Source organism: Neoarius graeffei, chromosome 25, assembly GCF_027579695.1.
Source record: "Neoarius graeffei isolate fNeoGra1 chromosome 25, fNeoGra1.pri, whole genome shotgun sequence".
In the NCBI taxonomy this organism is placed as follows: domain Eukaryota; kingdom Metazoa; phylum Chordata; class Actinopteri; order Siluriformes; family Ariidae; genus Neoarius; species Neoarius graeffei.
This window is the reverse complement of record NC_083593.1, coordinates 5,530,597-5,549,197: the sequence shown is the minus strand read 5'-3', so window position 1 is coordinate 5,549,197 and position 18,601 is coordinate 5,530,597. Positions and strand designations below refer to the sequence as shown.

Sequence of the window (18,601 nt, the reverse complement as noted above, 5' to 3'; positions counted from 1 at the left end):
ACTTCAAATTTCACAGCTTTAACTGGATTGCTGGCCATAAGCCAGCCTGAATGATGTCATTTGATCACATGATTACAGCACAAAAGCTACTCACAGAGGCTTGTGATCATACCTTCAAATAAACTTCAACCACTGTAGATTTTAAACAAACAAACAAACAAACAAACAAACAAAAACTCCATGGCAGCACTGGTCTCTCTGTGTGATATAAAAATCCTTACTTTGGGCCTCTTGGCCCCATGGACTAAACGTCATGTAATCTGCTCGCCCTGAGCGTCCTGGTTACTGATTTGTCCACCCGCCATGACTTGACACTTTATCCAAATGGTTTGTTGTAACCAGCAGTGAGCAATCAATCATCCATCAAACTAAGGGATTTTTGTAGCAGAAAACGCAACAGGGCAGAAATACATCTCCAAATTGAACCTTTTGACAACTTTTCTCCAGATTTTTGTTTTTATCAGGGGTCATGAAAAGGAAAAAAAAAAAGGTAAAATGTGAGATCATTTTAGTATAAATACGGAGGTGATTATAGGAAGTCATGCGCCATTTTTCTGACCATTCCTTGAAAATCACCTCGAGCGACTCGGCAAAACAGCAGCCAATCGTTTTGTCGCCATAAGTGAAGTAGTACAAATTACGAAAGAGAATGCTGATCCAAAAAGCACTAAAGATGCGACGAAGTTAGTCAAACTATTCAAAGGGAAGGTGGAATTGTGATCCATTTTATCAATTCCAAAACAAAGTATTTTATGTGACTCGGTGTAGATAAAGGAGACAAATCTGTGTGCATTATATTTACATGCCGCTTTTGAAGTTTGAAATAAATGATTACAGTTTTTCTCAAATGCTGAAACACAAAAGCCAATCCTCTAAACCAAATGACCAGTTGTCTAAACACATTTACTAAATGTAGCCATCATTTGCCAATATCATAAACACATTTCACATGAAGACACAATTCACAAAACACAATCCTCCGTTCTCATAAACCTAAACACATTTTTCCTTGCTAAAACACAAGTTGCAAAAGAACTCTGCTCATATTCTCAAATGAAAGCTCATGTGATGCAAAATGCTTGCCACAGTCAGCAATATTTGAACACAATGAACACACCTGGCGTCATTAATTACACACAACGACTCAAAATTGAAGACACTTGTTGCTAATGCTGTGACCACATGTATAAAAGCAAGTTCAGAGTGCACAGTTTGCTGAAGATTCCAAACAAACACAATGGATGAAGGCAGAGTCAGGGGAAGAGGAATTCGAGTCAGAGGAGGGAGAGGAGCTGACCATGGAGGGAGAAGAGCTGGCCATGGAAGAAGAGGAGCAGGCCAACGAGGAAGTGGAGTTCAAATCAGAGGAGGAAGAGGTGCAGGCCAACGAGGAAGAGGAGGAGGCCAACAAGGGAGAGGACAAGGTCCAGGAGGGAGAGTACAAGGTCCAGGAGGGACAGCAAGACAACCTCGCACCATCATTACGGACGAGATGCGAGCAACAGTCATTGACCATGTCACTGTCCATGGCATGACAATGGCTGAAGCAGGACTAAGAGTCTGTCCAAACCTGAGTAGGTTCACCGTGGCCACCATTATCAGGGCATTCAGACAACACAACAGGTATTGTACTCTATTGCTTTCTTTGTCACAATACAGTTTTACAAGCCTGTGAAAGTAGTCTATTGGTTTCAAATCAATTGTTATTGTAAAACATGTCAATTGACAACACATGCTTCTTTCTTTAGAGTTGAAAGAATGCCGCATAGAGGTGGGAGGGTTGCCATATTTACAGCGGCACAAGAAACCCTCATTGTGGATATGGTTCGTGAGAACAACCTCATCAGACTCCGGGAGATCAGAGACAAAGTCATTGCCAATAATGTCAACTTTGAGAGCACTAATGATGTCAGCTTGGCCACAATAGACAGAGTTCTCCGGCGCCAAAAGATGCGGATGAAACAGGTCTGTAGGGTTCCCTTTGAGTGCAACTCTGCGCGACACAAAGACCTACGTTACGAGTATGTGCAAGTAAGTATACATCCATCTTCACAGTACAGTTAGTGGACATACTGTGTTGCTCAGTGGCTTACATTACTTCTGGACAATACTGTGCTACCTGATTGACTGTTGTTCTGAACACCTGTGCACTTTCACATTTTCACAGAGGATATTACAGTTGGACGCGATGGCCAGACCTCATGAGTACCTCTTCCTGGATGAGGCTGGCTTCAACCTGCAGAAACGAAGGCAAAGAGGCCGTAACATCATTGGCCAAAGAGCCATCACTGAGGTTCCTGGCCAACGGGGGGGTAATACTACTCTTTGTGCGGCCATGGGTTCGGAGGGGCTTGTCCACCGGCATGCTGTCCTTGGGTCTTACAACACCCAACGTCTCCTCTCCTTCCTAGAGGAGCTAAGAGACATCCTCCTGGACCGCCAACACCACCATCCTGGGCCCGCACATCCCATTTATGTGATCATTTGGGACAATGTCTGCTTCCACAGAACAAACCAAATCAGAGAGTGGTTCACCACCAACAGTAACCAGTTTTTAAACATCTGTCTGCCACCCTACTCCCCTTTCCTGAACCCTATAGAGGAGTTCTTCTCATCGTGGAGATGGAAGGTTTATGACAGACAACCATACACTAGAGAGAACCTCCTAAGGGCAATGGAGCTGGCCTGTGGTGACATCCCAGTGGAGGCCTTCCAAGGATGGATGCGCCATTCCAGGGCGTTTTTCCCGCGGTGCCTGGCAAGAGAGAATATAGCCTGCGATGTGGATGAGGTGATGTGGCCCGATGCAGCTCAGCGACATGATGCCGCATAGTGATTGTGGTGTGTGTGTGTGGTGTGAATAAAGTAAATAAAAAAACTTCACACCCTGAACATGTTTTCAAGAGTACTGTTGTGTGCAATAGATTCTGTTTTTGCATTGAGTTGTGTTACAGTAGTGTACATGCAGTATTTTCTATAGATTTATACTCTTCATATGAAACTCACAAATCTAAATGCCTAATCCTCTACAGAGATCTAAGATCCGTTACTGTAAAGTTTCAAAAAATATGCATTGGCAGTTATGAAAAAGAACCTTCTCACAAATTGAGCATTGTGTTTTCAATTGTTTTGCTGTAGTGTGTAATGATGTGTATAGTGTTTACATTTTTGAAAGCTTCGAGCTGCTCTTTTGGTGTGAAAGTTTTAGTTTTGAAGTGAGAAGGTGTGGTTGTGTTTATGTAGCTTTAGAAAAGGGTGTTGTGTTTAGACATCGGGGAACATAGAGGAAACATTTGTGAAATGTGTTTTAGCATTTGAGAAAAACTGTAATACAGTTTAATAATCACGTGTATTTATACCAAAACAATTATCCACCTCAGGCTCAGTGAATCTCGGTGATTACTATACATACAGAACGCTTTTTCGATGGAACAAAAACATGTTCTATTCCCTTCTAGTGGGTTTCATTCATTTGGTTCGATAGCATGCAATTATTGTTAGAGTATCGCTTATCCTACATGTATTACGTCACTCTACCCAATGGAGAATGAGCGTTGAATATGGTTTACGATAGTGCATGGTTGTCAAGATGACATGACACGTCAGAGACGTAAAACTTCCACGCTAGCGAGCAACTGTGACTATTTGTAAACAAAACATGGCCGCCAGGTTTGCATCATTAAACACAGAAGATTGAGAGAATTTTGAAAGAGAAAGACGCGTTGAACACCCAAAAGGAATGTGTATTAATGATAATAACGGCCGACTTTTTTTCGTGGTCTATCAGATATATTCCGTTCAGCTACTCGTCTTCGACTCATTCAACATCATGCTAGCTGAACAAAATATATCCGATATGCCACTGAACGCCAGCCAATATTAATTAACAACCTCGACTTCATCTCGCTTATTATTCACCGATATTCATTTCACCTTTGACGAATAACTGTTCAATAATAAATCTGATAGTGTTTCTCTTATTTTCACTCTAACATCGATAGGTAATACAACAATAATACCAGACACTGTTTTTTGCGATATTGAGGGCATCACTGTATAACTGCATTGTTCCTGGGTGATAAAACAATATTGAGCTGCATCGCTGACAGACACTTCAACAGCAAGAAGAAAATTGTTCAATATTTTCAGTGAAATGTATTAAATGCAAAGCCCCAGAAAAGCACATGAACACAGTTATATGAACAAACCAAGCGTGTTCCCTCCCTGGCTCATAAAAAGCCCATCATGTATACATCATACATCACATTCCTTGATAAAGAAGCGTGCTCAGTGACAGGCATTTAACAGGTGTATTGTTCAGTTGCACCACTGACATGTGGCGACAGAAACAACGTGGAGTGACTGAGAAAACGGGCCTTAACAGGCCTTAAATATACTTGTGGTGGAAGGTGGCAGAAAGATCCGTGTGACCTGCAGCACGAAAACGCTCTACCTCATGCAATTTTGGATCATATTTGAATTTGCTCCATTCATGCCGCTCAGTAAACTGCGTGTTATTTATCAGCGACAACCACAGGCTGCTTTTAAATTTTAATCGGCCGTCTGCAATTTATGGGAATAAAAAACACCTTTTAATTTCAAACAGCAACCCAAATGTACACAGACTGTTAAAAGCTGAATGCGCTGACTGGACTCGAGCACTCCATGTTGTCATGGTAACGTTGACAAGAACACGTAGCGTGCACACTGACGGAAACGACCTACAGCGTGGAAGCTCTCTGTCCATGCGGTATTTGGTCAATCGTTCCAGTACGACACAGCTCCTTCTACCGAGACAGGATATGATATTCATTATTTCCCTATCGCTCACAGGACATTCTCGCTCTGCACACTTATCTACTTTCATCGGTCATCAAATATTACTTTAGGTGGCTGGTAATATTCCTGGGCGTCGCCTGAGGAAAGTCTGTGTTTGGGAAACACTGAGAAAATGATGAAGAAATTGCTGATTTTTTTTTTTTTGAGTGTCTAAATTAAAAATAAAGGGGTTCAAATGAACCTCCCCTCCGGGCAATTATAAGAAATAGGTCATTAAAAATGATCAATAATTACAGATATTGACTGAAATTAAACATTTTATTGTGATCAATATTTCAGCTATATCGCCCAGCCCTAAACTGGAAATTTTTTTTTTTTTAAACAAACTAATTATGAAATCATCTCATTATCTCTAGCCGCTTCATCCTGTTCTACAGGGTCGCAGGCAAGCTGGAGCCTATCCCAGCTGACTACGGGCGAAAGGCGGCGTACACCCTGGACAAGTCGCCAGGTCATCACAGGGCCGACACATAGACACAGACAACCATTCACACTCACATTCACACCTACGCTCAATTTAGAGTCACCAGTTAACCTAACCTGCATGTCTTTGGACTGTGGGGGAAACCGGAGCACCCGGAGGAAACCCACGCGGACACGGGGAGAACATGCAAACTCCGCACAGAAAGGCCCTCGCCGGCCACGGGGCTCAAACTCAGACCTTCTTGCTGTGAGGCGACAGCGCTAACCACTACACCACCATGCCGCCCATTATAAAATCACAATGTAAAAAATAAATAAATATTCTAAACGCTGCATCCAACTGATGTAACATTTTCATCCTGAAATAACTAAATTGTTCTAATTTCATTCTTTGCAGTGCTTACTTATTTACATTCTTCCTTTTTTGTCTTTTTTTTAAGCAGCACTGCGTTTCCCACCGTCTCTTAGCAAACCAAAATACACATCACAGAAATACCTCTTCAACTATCATGATTTGTGTCACCTCACCGACAGACAACACCATTGGAGGGTGTTTTTTTTTTCCCCAAATTTTAATCCTTTTCCAGAACTTTTAGTCAGAAACCCAATCTACACGTCTCCACATACGTCATCAAAACGATGCACCAAAAACCACAAGGCACGAAAATCATAATCAGCAGCTTCTTCCCCCGAGCAGCAGCTCATCCACAGAGCCAAACTCCGAACTCTACAGACGTGAAACCTTCAGCGATTTGCGTTACAAAAATACACACTGTGTGTGTGTGTGTGTGTTGGGCTCGGGATCACACTCCACACTCCGCCTATTTATTGCTGTGCACACATTTTATTTTTGGTACAGCTGTTACTTAATCATCTCCTGCACAGATTTGCAGAATTTGCTAGTTAGACTTTTCTATCTCTCTGTATATTTTATGTCATTCTTATCCAACTAGTGTGCGTGTGCTGGAAATTTATTCAACACACCTGACTCCGGTGCTGACTTGGAAAAGTGCTACACACTCTCGGCAGTTTTTTTAATCCCTTTTCAAGGTGATGCTTGCAAGAAAAACCATTATAATTACCACTGAAAAATAGGTGACCTGAGGTGCATTTCATATAACCCTCTTATTATCTGCACTAAACTCTGAGAGAAACACACACACACACACTTTCTACATTGTTTTGATGTATGTAAAGAATAAAACACACATGGAGGTGTGCCTTCATAGGAAAATAAGAGTGCTCAATTTTACTTTTTATCCATTTATAGTTGCATTTAATGTTGGGGAACATCCATGAAACGAGTTAGATCCTGTTATCCTCCTGTTACGTTATAGCAGCGATAAACAGTAGTTCCTTCACCAGTCTCTCTCTCTCTCTCAGCATTAATACAACAGAAAATAAAATGCAGTTTGTTTTGATGCAAAAAAAAGACTTTGCAGAAAACTCAAAAGTTACAGCTTTACTCCTTATGAACACTGGAGACTCCTTCCATAAATATTAACCATAGGCTGAGAGTCTCACTGTACATTTATGAATGAGCTGCAAGTATAGATATCCCCCCCCCAAAAAAAAACTTCACCGCAGAAAAGCACTCGCTTTATGGTCTGAAAATCACAGGTTTGAATGCAAGACAGACAGACTCTCCGCCACACAAGTCTACAACAACAAAACTAGCCGTGCTCTCTGGGTGGGAGGGATATCATACTTTCTCCCTGTCAATCACAGCAATCCTAGCCAATCGTGATTGAGTATGGGAAACAACTTTTTTTTTTGACACTTTCTCTCTCTTTCTCTCACACAGAGACGAAACTCCAAAGTCTGCATGTTCTCCATACTCTACCCAGGATTGGTTTTCAATACATCATGCCTTTTCAGCCAGGCCCACGTTCACAACAGCAGCTGTGACATGACTAAATAATTCAATAAAAACAGCTACAGCGACACTCCAGAACTATAGATTTAGCCACTCGACACGTCTTTATCTCCTTATCCTCAAGCCGCCGTATTGTTACCCTTCATAAATCAGTGCAGCCGTTATTCATCCTCGGTTAACTGCCCCAGAGGACCTCGAGTGATTCTCCACATCTGGCGTTTCACAGCTTTTAAACCGATGCCATAATGGTATGCAGCACGCGGAAAGCGTGGAGCTCGGACACCCCGCCATCCGTTAACGGCTTTAACTCCCGAGTTCAAAAGAACTGGTGCCCCATGAAACACACTGGCATGATGTCGACATGGGTTGGATGTTCTTATTACGCCAGTAGAAGGGCATCCAGACGTGTTTTTTTGACTGCGTTGTAAATCTTCCAAGTTGCTATTTTCTTGGATTCGTACAAATCCGTATTGGTGCTGTAATTTCAGGACTGTATGGTGCACTTCTGCACCTTGAACAGGTTCAAGAAAAGAAGTCAGGTGAAGCAACAAGATTTTTTGAAAATTTTTTTTTAAACACAGCAAATTCAACAAGCCAATAAACTTTGCCGTGTAAACGTGAGGGGGCGTGTCAGTGTCTTTCATCACAATGTGTATAACTATGTGAAAGGATAAAGAACAATGAGAAAGTGAACCATGAACAATGTATTACTAATCTGGTTCCACAAGGGCACACTTCGTTCCCTGAATAAAGTCGAGACGCCAAGAGAAACACAAATTTCCGACAGACAAAGCTGCTCACACGCTGACTCGAGCTCACTGATGCGGACCAGGGTATGCTTCTTGTCATTTCTTTACTTGTGCCTCATTGTTTAATTTCCTTGCTTCTTAGCTCCTCCCTCTGAGGGAGGGAAAAAAAAAAAAAAGACGACAGGTGGGATCATGGTCGTATAGAGACGTTCTCGCTCACTGAAGCGTCACTCCGAGAATTCACATATGGATGATGTACTAATTGTAGAACAGATCTGCCTATATACACAGAACAGACATGAAATTATTCTTCATTAACACACTCTGTTCATTTGATGATCATGAGTGCAAGCAATGGCAAAGTGCAGGCATGGGAGCTGTCCAGAAAGGAAAAGACTGAGTGTGTGTGTGAAGAAGAGAGCAAACAAACATCGCACAATTGAAAATCATTCTTAAAAAAATAATACAAAAAAAAAAAAAAAAACCACAAGCAAACCTACCGTCTTTGAGTCTAATTCGTGGTGCGGCTGAGCTAGGACTTTATCTACACTGGCTGCGTCAGCAAACGTAACAAATCCAAAGCCTCTGTGGGACAAAAACAGACACAGAACATAATGAGACACAGTGTGGAAGGGGAGGAAAAGACATACATTTCATCATTGCATCACTTCATTTATCCTGGTGAGCAGGAGCAACAGATTTGCCTTAAGGAATATTCTCTGGCATGTTTTACATGCGAGGAAACAACTCTGGGAGTGTTACGCAGTGTGTAACCTAGTAGGAAGGACTTTTCAATAAAACCTCTTTCGCTGTTGGTATTTATCACATTGTTATTACAAGCTGAAAGAAAGGTCCATGAGGAAAGGTTATAAATAAATAAATATCTAGCTAGCATGGCAGCGTGTAGCGCTGCTTAGCCAAAAATACAGTTTCATGCTCTGTGTGGTTGCGTTTGAGTTGATAAACGTCGTACATAAAGAGCTTACGAATACGCTCGTGATGCAACATGTTTACAAGCACAGCAGATTAAAGACTGCCGAAGCGTTTTCAGAGCCCCCTTGTGGTTGCTTTAGTAATCCAAGTGGGCAGGTTTTGAACTTTTGGGAATTGAAGCAAGATACGAGGTGGGGGAAGGGATGGGCTCCACCTGAGTAAGGAACTTTTGGGATAAAATGGATAGTTACTGACAAAAAAATGCATTTTAATCAGAATTTGAAAAAAAGAAAGATCAGCAGTGATGTCATCGTCTGATGACACACTGTGACTAACTGTGAAGCTGGGACAAGATAACAACCCTAGAGTGTACACACACACACACACGTCAGGTTGCATTAGACAGCAGCTTTTGCACTGCCGTTTTTTTCCCTCTCTCCTTGATGCAAGTGTCAGCGCAACACAGAGCAGGTCAGGACGCTTTAAATATAGCAGCTATCAATGCTCAGCTCTGAGGAAGCCGCTTGGTGGGTGTTGTGTGTGCGGAAAGGAGGACACCACACACACACACACACACACACTACAGTTGCTGTACAGTCCCCAAGTCAATGTCAGACTGCATTAGAGCAGCAGCTTTTGCACGGCCAGCTCTCCGACTGCCAGTGAAACACAAGGCAGGACTCCAGGGTTGCCAGATTCAGGAGAATTCCCACTTAACCTGACACGGCGTGGCGATTCACCTGCACAGATCCGGCTCGCCACTTCATGACCAAGTGTGATAGTGAAGACTGATCACCATGCCAGACTCCACACATAACAAAAGCAAAATAATTGTAAAGAAGCACAGGAAAGAATCCAAGAATTAAAATTTTACGTTATTAGCTCCTGAAGGCTGTGCGGGGGGGTGGAGTTTATTTCACATTTTCCTTCTTTCCATAAGGTGAAATTTCTAACTTCAATTTGGTTCACGGCATTTTGAAGGATGATTATGGAAAACAAATCTTAGAAAATATGTTTGTCCTGATGAATCGTGCACAACACACATCGTACATGCGATCAAGGTTGAACCACAGTTTTCGATTTCAGCTCATCTTTGGGAATAATTTTAGAAGCAGAAAAAACATCTTGTGTGGAGAGAAAGATTTCTAGAGCACCTACCGAATAAACCATAGCACCTTTTTTTTTTTTTTTTTTTAAATCACACCAGGTGTATAGTGTTAAACTTCACCTGGAAAAGTTGGAGGTTTTGGTGCATCATGCACTTTATATACACTACAAAAACAAACAAAAAAACAAACAAATAAATAAAAAACTAGCAACCTGAATTGAGACAATGTAAATATACTGTTTTGGAGCTCAGTCATGGTGTGTTGGATGTGCAGAAAGGAGGACAGCACATGTGTATCTCACACACACACCTCTAGAATGTAAGGTTGCTAGTCAATGTCAGACTGCATTAAAGCAGCAGTAGCAGGGTTTGAATCGAGCTTTTCTCCAGAGCAGAGCAACTTGGGACTTAGAGAATCCCACCAACACAGGGTCAGTCCTACCTCATGCCAATGAAGAAGCAGCTTTACTTTCAACTATAAATAATAATAATTCCTGGGTTTACCTTGAGCGTTTGGTTGTGGGGTCTCGCATCACCATGCATTCTCTGATCTCTCCAAATTTGCTGAAATATTCTCTAAGGCTGTCTGCGGGCCAGAAGAGAAGAAAGGAGAGGGAAGAAGCGGGTCATTCATTCATTCATTCTCGCACTGCGCGTAAAAAAGCGCCCCTCCGTGCCAGCGCGCAGGGGTCGAATAGAGGACTCCGGGATGAACAGAAGGGGAAAACATCTCCATTTCTAATTTACTGTCAGATCTGAACACCAGGTTTATAAAGAGAATGATCAAGATGAACATAAAGGTCATGCTTTACCTGGTGAGGTCTGCCAGCTCAGGCCGCCGATAAACATTTTACTGCAAGAAGAAAAAGAAAAAAAAAAGAGAGAGAGAAAGAAAAGAAAGAAGTGAGTTCCAGGTGTGGGATCGGCCATGTTTCTGAAGGTGGAACCTTTACTTATTCATAACAATTCTTTATTTTAAAAAGATTGTTTAAGAAAAGCAAGTTGCATTGTGGTTGCAAATATATATATCTATATAGATCCTGAAATTGTGAAGATGAAAGAAAGCAAGTAAGCAAACAAAGCCGCCGTGTGTGTGTGTGTGTGTATCCGGAAGGACTAACGGGGACGCCGTCGGCGTCTCTTTGCTTTCATTTCACTCCGACAAAAAAAAGGACCAAAAACCAACCCCAAGAAAGCAAAAGGAGCGAGGAGTCCCGGGCTGAGCGCTGATCTTACCCCGGGTCATGCTGCGTGTCGCTCGGGCTTCCGGACGTGGCTTGGCTCCCGTCTCCATCCATAGCGCTGTCTCACGGAAAAAAAAAAAAAAGAACCCCCCCCCAAAAAAAAACTACAGGGCAATAAAACTACGAGGCGCACACACACACTCACTCACTCACTCACACACACTCATTCACACACACACTCATGCGCGCGCGCGCACATGCACACGCATTCTCACTCACTCACTCTCGTGCGCGCGCACACACACATACAAGAAAAAGAGAGAGAGAGAGAGAGAGAGAGGGACGAGGAGCAAACAGCAGCGCAGGAGGAATATTACCGAAGCGGGAAGGCAAAATCGTCACACGTGGGGATCAGGCTCAGCCTCCTGCTCCTGCCCCGCCCTCTAACGGCCAGAAGGAGAGGGTGTGGCCAGGGCTCTTGACGTCAAGAGCGACAACACAACTCTCCGCCTTCTGAAGAGGACGACTCGGGAAACCACGCCCTCTGTTGGTCAATCAATCGAACACACACGCACGCACTTTTTTTTTTTTTTTAACCTTCTTTATTCCGGTCTATAACTGCTTGTAATCGTAAACAGTTGTATACAATTAAAAACCCAGATAATGGCAGAACAATACGTTTAATCGGCTATTCAGCCCATTAGATTCAAATCCACCCTGAGAAAAACGCTCGTTATACCGTTTATCCATCCATTATGGTGGTGTAGCGGTGAGCACGGTCGCCTCACAGCAAGAAGGTTCTGGGTTCGAACCCAGCGGCCGGCGAGGGCCTTTCTGTGTGGAGTTTGCATGTTCTCCTCGTGTCTGCGTGGGTTTCCCCCACAGTCCAAAGACATGCAGTGGGGCGGCCTTGGGCTGAAGTGCCCTTGAGCGAGGCACCTAACCCCTGACTGCTCCCCGGGCGCTCTACAGCTGCTCTGGGTGTCCACTGCTTCAAATAGGTTAAATGCAGAGGATGAATTTCACTGTGCTTGAAGTGTGCATGTGACAAATAAAGGTTCTTCTTCTTCTGAAGATCGTGGTTGAGCTGGAGCCAATCCCAGCTGAGTGGCGGGGTTCATCCTGGACGGGTTGGCAATCTATGACAGGCCTACACACAGACAAACACTCAGATCGACACAGATGGGCAGTTTAGAGTGAGCAGGTGACCTGGGCGGCATTGGGGTGAGCATTGCTGTGTCACAGCAACAATGTTCTGGGTTCGAGCCCAGTGGCCGACAGGGGGCCTTTCTGTGTAGAGCTTGCATGTTCTCCCCCTTGCTGCATGGGTTTCCCCCACAGTCCAAAGACAGGCAGTTAGGTTAACTGGCTACTCTAAATTGTCAATAGGTGCGAATGGTTGTTTCCCGAAGCCTGGAAATGGGAGGGTTGCGTCAGGAAGGGCATCCGGCATAAAACTATCCTCCAGTTAATGACATAATGGATCAGTAGGGTTCGCAGGGCAGCAACCCCACATGCTGGAAGTAGTGAGTGAGTGAGTGAGACTAACCAGGTGACCTAATCTGCATGTCTTTGGACGGTGGGAGAAAACCAGAGCACTCTGAGGAAACCCACAGAGACACGAGGAGAATATACAAACTTGGTTGGCAGAACCTAGAACCTGCTTGCTTTGAGGCGACAGGCTTTTTTTTTTTTAAATAGCACAATAGAGGTTCCGCAGCATTAGGTGCAGGACCACCAGGTTCTGTAACAGCTTTTTCCCCCAGGTCGCCAGACTGCTGAACTCCAAACCCAAACTCTCATCTCATCTCTCATCTCATTATCTCTAGCCGCTTTATCCTTCTACAGGGTTGCAGGCAAGCTGGAGCCTATCCCAGCTGACTACGGGCGAAAGGCGGGGTACACCCTGGACAAGTCGCCAGGTCATCACAGGGCTGACACATAGACACAGACAACCACTCACACTCACATTCACACCTACGGTCAATTTAGAGTCACCAGTTAACCTAACCTGCATGTCTTTGGACTGTGGGGGAAACCGGAGCACCCGGAGGAAACCCACGCGGACACGGGGAGAACATGCAAACTCCACACAGAAAGGCCCTCGCCGACCCTGGGGCTCGAACCCAGGACCTTCTTGCTGTGAGGCGACAGCGCTAACCACTACACCACCGTGCCGCCAACCCAAACTCTAAACTTCTATTTATAACTTGAACATTCCTAATTCCACAGGTCACTTTATACTATTGCACTTTATAATATTTTTGCTGCTGCATAATTTAATTTAATACACTTCACATTTATTTCTGTGCTGAGCCAAATTGCAACGAAATTTCATTCAGCGTACACTTGTTGCAGACTGAATGACAATAAAGGTTGTCAAAGTCTATATGGAGTAGTGTGTCCATACAAAAAGTCACACGTGATACAGTGGCTGAGAAAGTGTATCACATGTAAAGGTGAACATGATGAACATATGGTGTAATTAATAAATACAAAATTATATGCATGTATTTTTACTATCAGTGGTCCTTGTTTTGTTTGTTTTGGACGCCCTGCATTTGTGACTTGATTTGTGCATGAATTTTAATAATAAATCTGACTTATTCTTTATTTTGAAATTGTACAGTACCAGTCAAAAGTTTAGACACGCCTTCTAATTGTTTTCTCCTTATTGTTATGAATTTACAGACACTTCTTCGTGTCTTAAAGTAATGATGGATATGTCGTTTCTCTTTACCGAGGTGAGCAGTTCGAGATACAATATGAATTAATGGATTATGAGACATAATATCTCATATTGGTGGAGAAGTCCTGCCTCAAGTGGAGGAGTTTAAGTATCTCGGGATCTTGTTCACGAGTGAGGGAAGGATGGAGCGTGAGATCGACAGGCGGATCGGTGCAGCCTCCGCAGTGATGCGGTCGCTTTACCGGTCTGTCGTGGTGAAGAAGGAGCTGAGCCAAAAGGCGAAGCTCTCAATTTACCGGTCGATCTACGTTCCGACTCTCACCTATGGTCATGAGCTTTGGGTAATGACAGAAAGAACAAGATCGCGGATACAAGCGGCTGAAATGAGTTTCCTTCGCAGGGTGGCTGGGCGCTCCCTTAGAGATAGGGTGAGAAGCACAGTCACTCGGGAGGAGCTCGGAGTAGAGCCGCTGCTCCTCCACATCGAGAGGAACCAGCTGAGGTGGCTCGGGCATCTTTTTCGGATGCCTCCTGGACGCCTCCCTGGGGAGGTGTTCCAGGCATGTCCCCCCGGGAGGAGGCCCCGGGGAAGACCCAGGACACGCTGGAGGGACTATGTCTCTCGGCTGGCCTGGGAACGCCTCGGTGTTCTTCCCGAGGAGCTGGCCGAGGTGTCTGGGGAAAGGGAAGTTTGGGCTTCCATGCTTAGACTGCTGCCTCCGCGACCCGGTCCTGGATAAGCGGAAGAAGACGAGACGAGACGAGACGAGAGACATAATATCGAGCCCAGTGGCTGACGGGGCCTTTCTGTGCGGAGTTTGCATGTTCTCCCTGTGTCCGCGTGGGTTTCCTCCAGGTGCTCCGGTTTCCCCCACAGTCCAAAGACATGCAGGTTAGGTTAACTGGTGACTCTAAATTGACCGTAGGTGTGAATGTGAGTGTGAAGGGTTGTCTGTGTCTATGTGTCAGCCCTGTGATGACCTGGCGACTTGTCCAGGGTGTACCCCGCCTTTCGCCCGTAGTCAGCTGGGATAGGCTCCAGCTTGCCCGCAACCCTGCACAGGATAAGCAGTTATGGATGATGGATGGATGGATGGATGTTTGATTTCAAACGCATTAAGAAGGCAAGAAACTCGTCCACTAATTACCTTTTGACAAGGCACGCCTGTTAATTGAAAATCATTCCAGGTGACTACCTCAGGAAGCTGGTTAAGATAATGCCAAAGTGTGCAAAGCGTCATCAAGGTAAACGTTGGATACGCTGAAGCATCGAAAATATCAAACATTTTGAGGTTTTTTTAAACACTTTGTTTTCATAGTTCTGATGTCTTCAGTATTGTTCTACAATGTAGAAAATACAAAATAAATAAAAACCTATGAATGAGGAGGGGTGTCTAAACTTTTGACTGCTACTGGATATCAAATTTTGCATGCATTGTTTTTGATCATTTGATTAAATATGATTAAACTGATTATTCATTCCTCAGTAAGTGCTTTATCCTGGCAAGAGTCATGGCAGATCCCAGGACTCCAAACCATAACAGTGCACGTTTTTTGGGGTTTTTTTTTTTTTGAGAGGTCGGAGGAAAGGAAACCCACACAGACATGAGGAGAATATGCACAGAAACACTTAAGAAAGTCTAAAAAGACAGGATTTTGCACTTTCTTCTTGGTAACATGACAAGCTGCATTTCATTTTGTTTGAAGTAATTTCATCAGAGGAAAACAAGTGTCTGGATGTTTATAGCTGCTATAACATAAGCAATAACAGGAAATGTCATTTTGAGGACATTCCATCATATTAACTATAACTATATAACTATAATTGGATAAAAAGTTGATCCAAGAGGAATAAAACATGCTGCTATAGGAAAGTAATCAACTTTCAGGTGGAAGCTTTTCACACTACTGCGTTGTGTGTTATATCTTACGGATATAACAATACGTTGCTGTTGTACGTCGTCATTTAATTTGATCTGTATAATTATTTCTTCTCAATTCACAGCTCTCAGTAAACCCACTGTACATGCAGCACGCATCTCTCTAAGAGTTACAGTGTCGGAGGAAAAATGATTTTTTTGTCCGTCGCCTGTGAATAGACCTGCTCAGCAGCTGTGGGCGACGCACACCTAGTTTTCCATCACATAGCCTTGCAACTGAGAGCTCAATTAAAGCAGGATGCTCGGTGGCTTTTAAGTCATGCTACAGTGATTGCTGTTTATTTCCTCACTACAGCCGGGGAGACGAGTGAGAGGAGGAGGAAGACGACGCTTCCAGCCAGAAACGGAGAGAAAGATGTGTGTGTTGAAAATAAACCTCCTGGTTGTGCTCCCAGCACACGTGATGCACCTCAGCAGCTCATTAACAAGTCCTTCAAGAGGTCCAGAGCCGTGTCTTACAGTGAAGTGTGCACTACTGAGGGACTGAAGCAGCGAGACGGAGAAAGACTCTTCAAAGTAAACATGCAGTTTGATCAGTGCTTTGCTCACTCAGGTTCTGTGCTAGTCACCAGTGGGTTGTGAGTTCAAATCCCAAGACAGCCACAGAGGCACTGTTGGACTGTTCATGGAGACACCTAACCCTTCATTGCACCGCTATATCCTTGGATTGGGTCCCATTTCTAGGTTGGACTTCAAATTATACATTTAATCAGATCTATTCAGTATTTCACATGTTCACGTGTAACATCCCTTTTACCAGTTTACGACATGCAACATACCTATATATCAGTACAGCATATCCATACTGTCGTTAGATTTCTCTAGATACATGAATTCACACTGTTGAGTGTTGAATGCTTGATACGTGAAGTAATTTTCTACAGTGCCCTCCACAATTATTGGCACCCCTTGTAAAGATTAGTAAAAAGGGTTAGAAAAAACTAACCTTTTTTTAGTGAAAATAATTGTTTCTTGGTGAGGGATTTGTTTTTCTCTGAGGAAATATATTTCAGTTCAAGGTTGGATTTTTCTCTCTTTTTTCCCCCAATGTGAGATGAAGCGACTTCACCAAAAGGTGGGGTTTTTTTCTAATTCTAATCCCACTGTATTGATGTGTTGTCCTTATTTTAATTCACTTGAGTTGTCTCTGCATGATATGTTTGTGATGTACGCCAAAAGGCATCAAAGATTGAAAATAACAAATTTTTCCCCAACAATTTTTAAAAAACTAAATAAAAATTAATTAATTAATTAATTAATTAATTAAAAACTTTTTACTAAGGCGGCACGGTGGTGTAGTGGTTAGCGCTGTCGCCTCACAGCAAGAAGGTCCGGGTTCGAGCCCCGTGGCCAACGAGGGCCTTTCTGTGTAGAGTTTGCATGTTCTCCCCGCGTCCGCGTGGGTTTCCTCCGGGTGCTCCGGTTTCCCCCACAGTCCAAAGACATGCAGGTTAGGTTAACTGGTGACTCTAAATTGAGCGTAGGTGTGAATGTGAGTGTGAATGGTTGTCTGTGTCTATGTGTCAGCCCTGTGATGACCTGGCGACTTGTCCAGGGTGTACCCCGCCTTTCGCCCGTAGTCAGCTGGGATAGGCTCCAGCTTGCCTGCGACCCTGTAGAACAGGATAAAGCGGCTACAGATAATGAGATGAGATGAGATGAATCAGACACAAGGTACGCCACCACTCTTGCCAGAGCAGTTGGGGGTTAGGTGCCTTGCTCAAGGGCACTTAAGCCAGTCCTGCTGGTCTAGGGAATCAAACCAGCAACCTTTTGATCCTAAAGCTGTTTCTCTAGTCTAACCATTAGGCCATGGCTTCCCCGCTCTTACTTATAAACAGTAAGCACTAAGCCATAATAAATGAAACAAAAAGTCAACATTTGGTGTGAGACGACCCTTTGCTTTAAAAAAAATATCAGAGTCTACTATTTAGACTTTTGCACGGTACTGTATATAATTTTTTTTTAAGAAGATTAAATACATTTCAAAAAAGGTAAAAATGTGCTATCCAACATGCTTTCTTTCTTAAAAAAGGTAAAAATTAAACATTTCACTAAATAATTTTGTACCTCAAAAAAGTTAAACATTTTGCTTTTTTTCTTAATTTAGAATTAAGATCAAATTAAACACATTTTACTTTTTAATTAAAAAAAAAAACAAGGTAAATTTGCTAACCGACATTTTTTTTTCCAAAAAGAGAAAAATGAAATACATTTTCCTCACTAAATCTATTTTCCCCCAAAAGGTACAAGTGAAACACATTTTTTGCAAATCAAACTTACTGATAATGTTTACAAATGTTTGAACAAACTTTTTCTTTATTTATTTCTGTTTATTAGTTTTCAAATGCTTTATCAGGTTCAATGCTCATGATCATAAGGTCGTGAGTTCGAGTCTCATTACCGCTGTAAGAAATCTGCTTCCTCTTATCTTACATGACCTTCTCTTCTTTTCTTGTAAAGCAGAATGCTATATTAAACACAAAACAACAGATTGGCCCTCGCAGGAATGAAAAGTGTTTCATCTGCGACTAACCACATGCCTTTCTACTCCTTAATAAACATCTTCAGTTCCTCCAGCCTTGACACTTTGCTAACACTCGCTCAATTCCTCCATGACTGAAGCTTAAGATCCTGCAAACATTTCTGCCTGGTGCAAAAATGTCACTACCTGCATTCATTGACCTCCATCTGACACGCTTGATGCTAATCTGCAGATCCGGCACCAGGAGGCCAGGATGTGATCTTAATTACCAAATATCCCAAATCTGATCATTTCTAAATAATACAAAGTACATCTTCAGGTGCTGTTTATTAAGGACGCATTGCCACCCATCAATTCCACATGGCAGAATTGGAT

The 18,601-nt window shown here is 43.1% G+C and overlaps 1 protein-coding gene across 6 annotated transcripts in view; it reads right to left on the bottom strand.

Annotated features, from left to right (window-relative positions):
• The window catches only part of msi2a (musashi RNA-binding protein 2a), a 325,090-nt gene extending 313,546 nt beyond the window's left edge, over positions 1-11,544 (bottom strand). For 2 of the 6 annotated variants that reach the window (XM_060909349.1, XM_060909354.1), the window contains exons 1-4: positions 11,165-11,544; positions 10,741-10,781; positions 10,433-10,514; positions 8,388-8,472 (exon numbers count right to left, since the gene is read on the bottom strand). In XM_060909349.1, the coding sequence (XP_060765332.1) occupies positions 8,388-8,472; positions 10,433-10,514; positions 10,741-10,781; positions 11,165-11,226 (270 nt within the window). In that variant the 5' untranslated portion in view covers positions 11,227-11,544. The remainder of the gene's footprint in view (positions 1-8,387; positions 8,473-10,432; positions 10,515-10,740; positions 10,782-11,164) is intronic. The other 4 variants (XM_060909350.1, XM_060909351.1, XM_060909353.1 and 1 more) reach the window with 2 other exon arrangements.
• Positions 11,545-18,601: the final 7,057 nt, after the last annotated feature.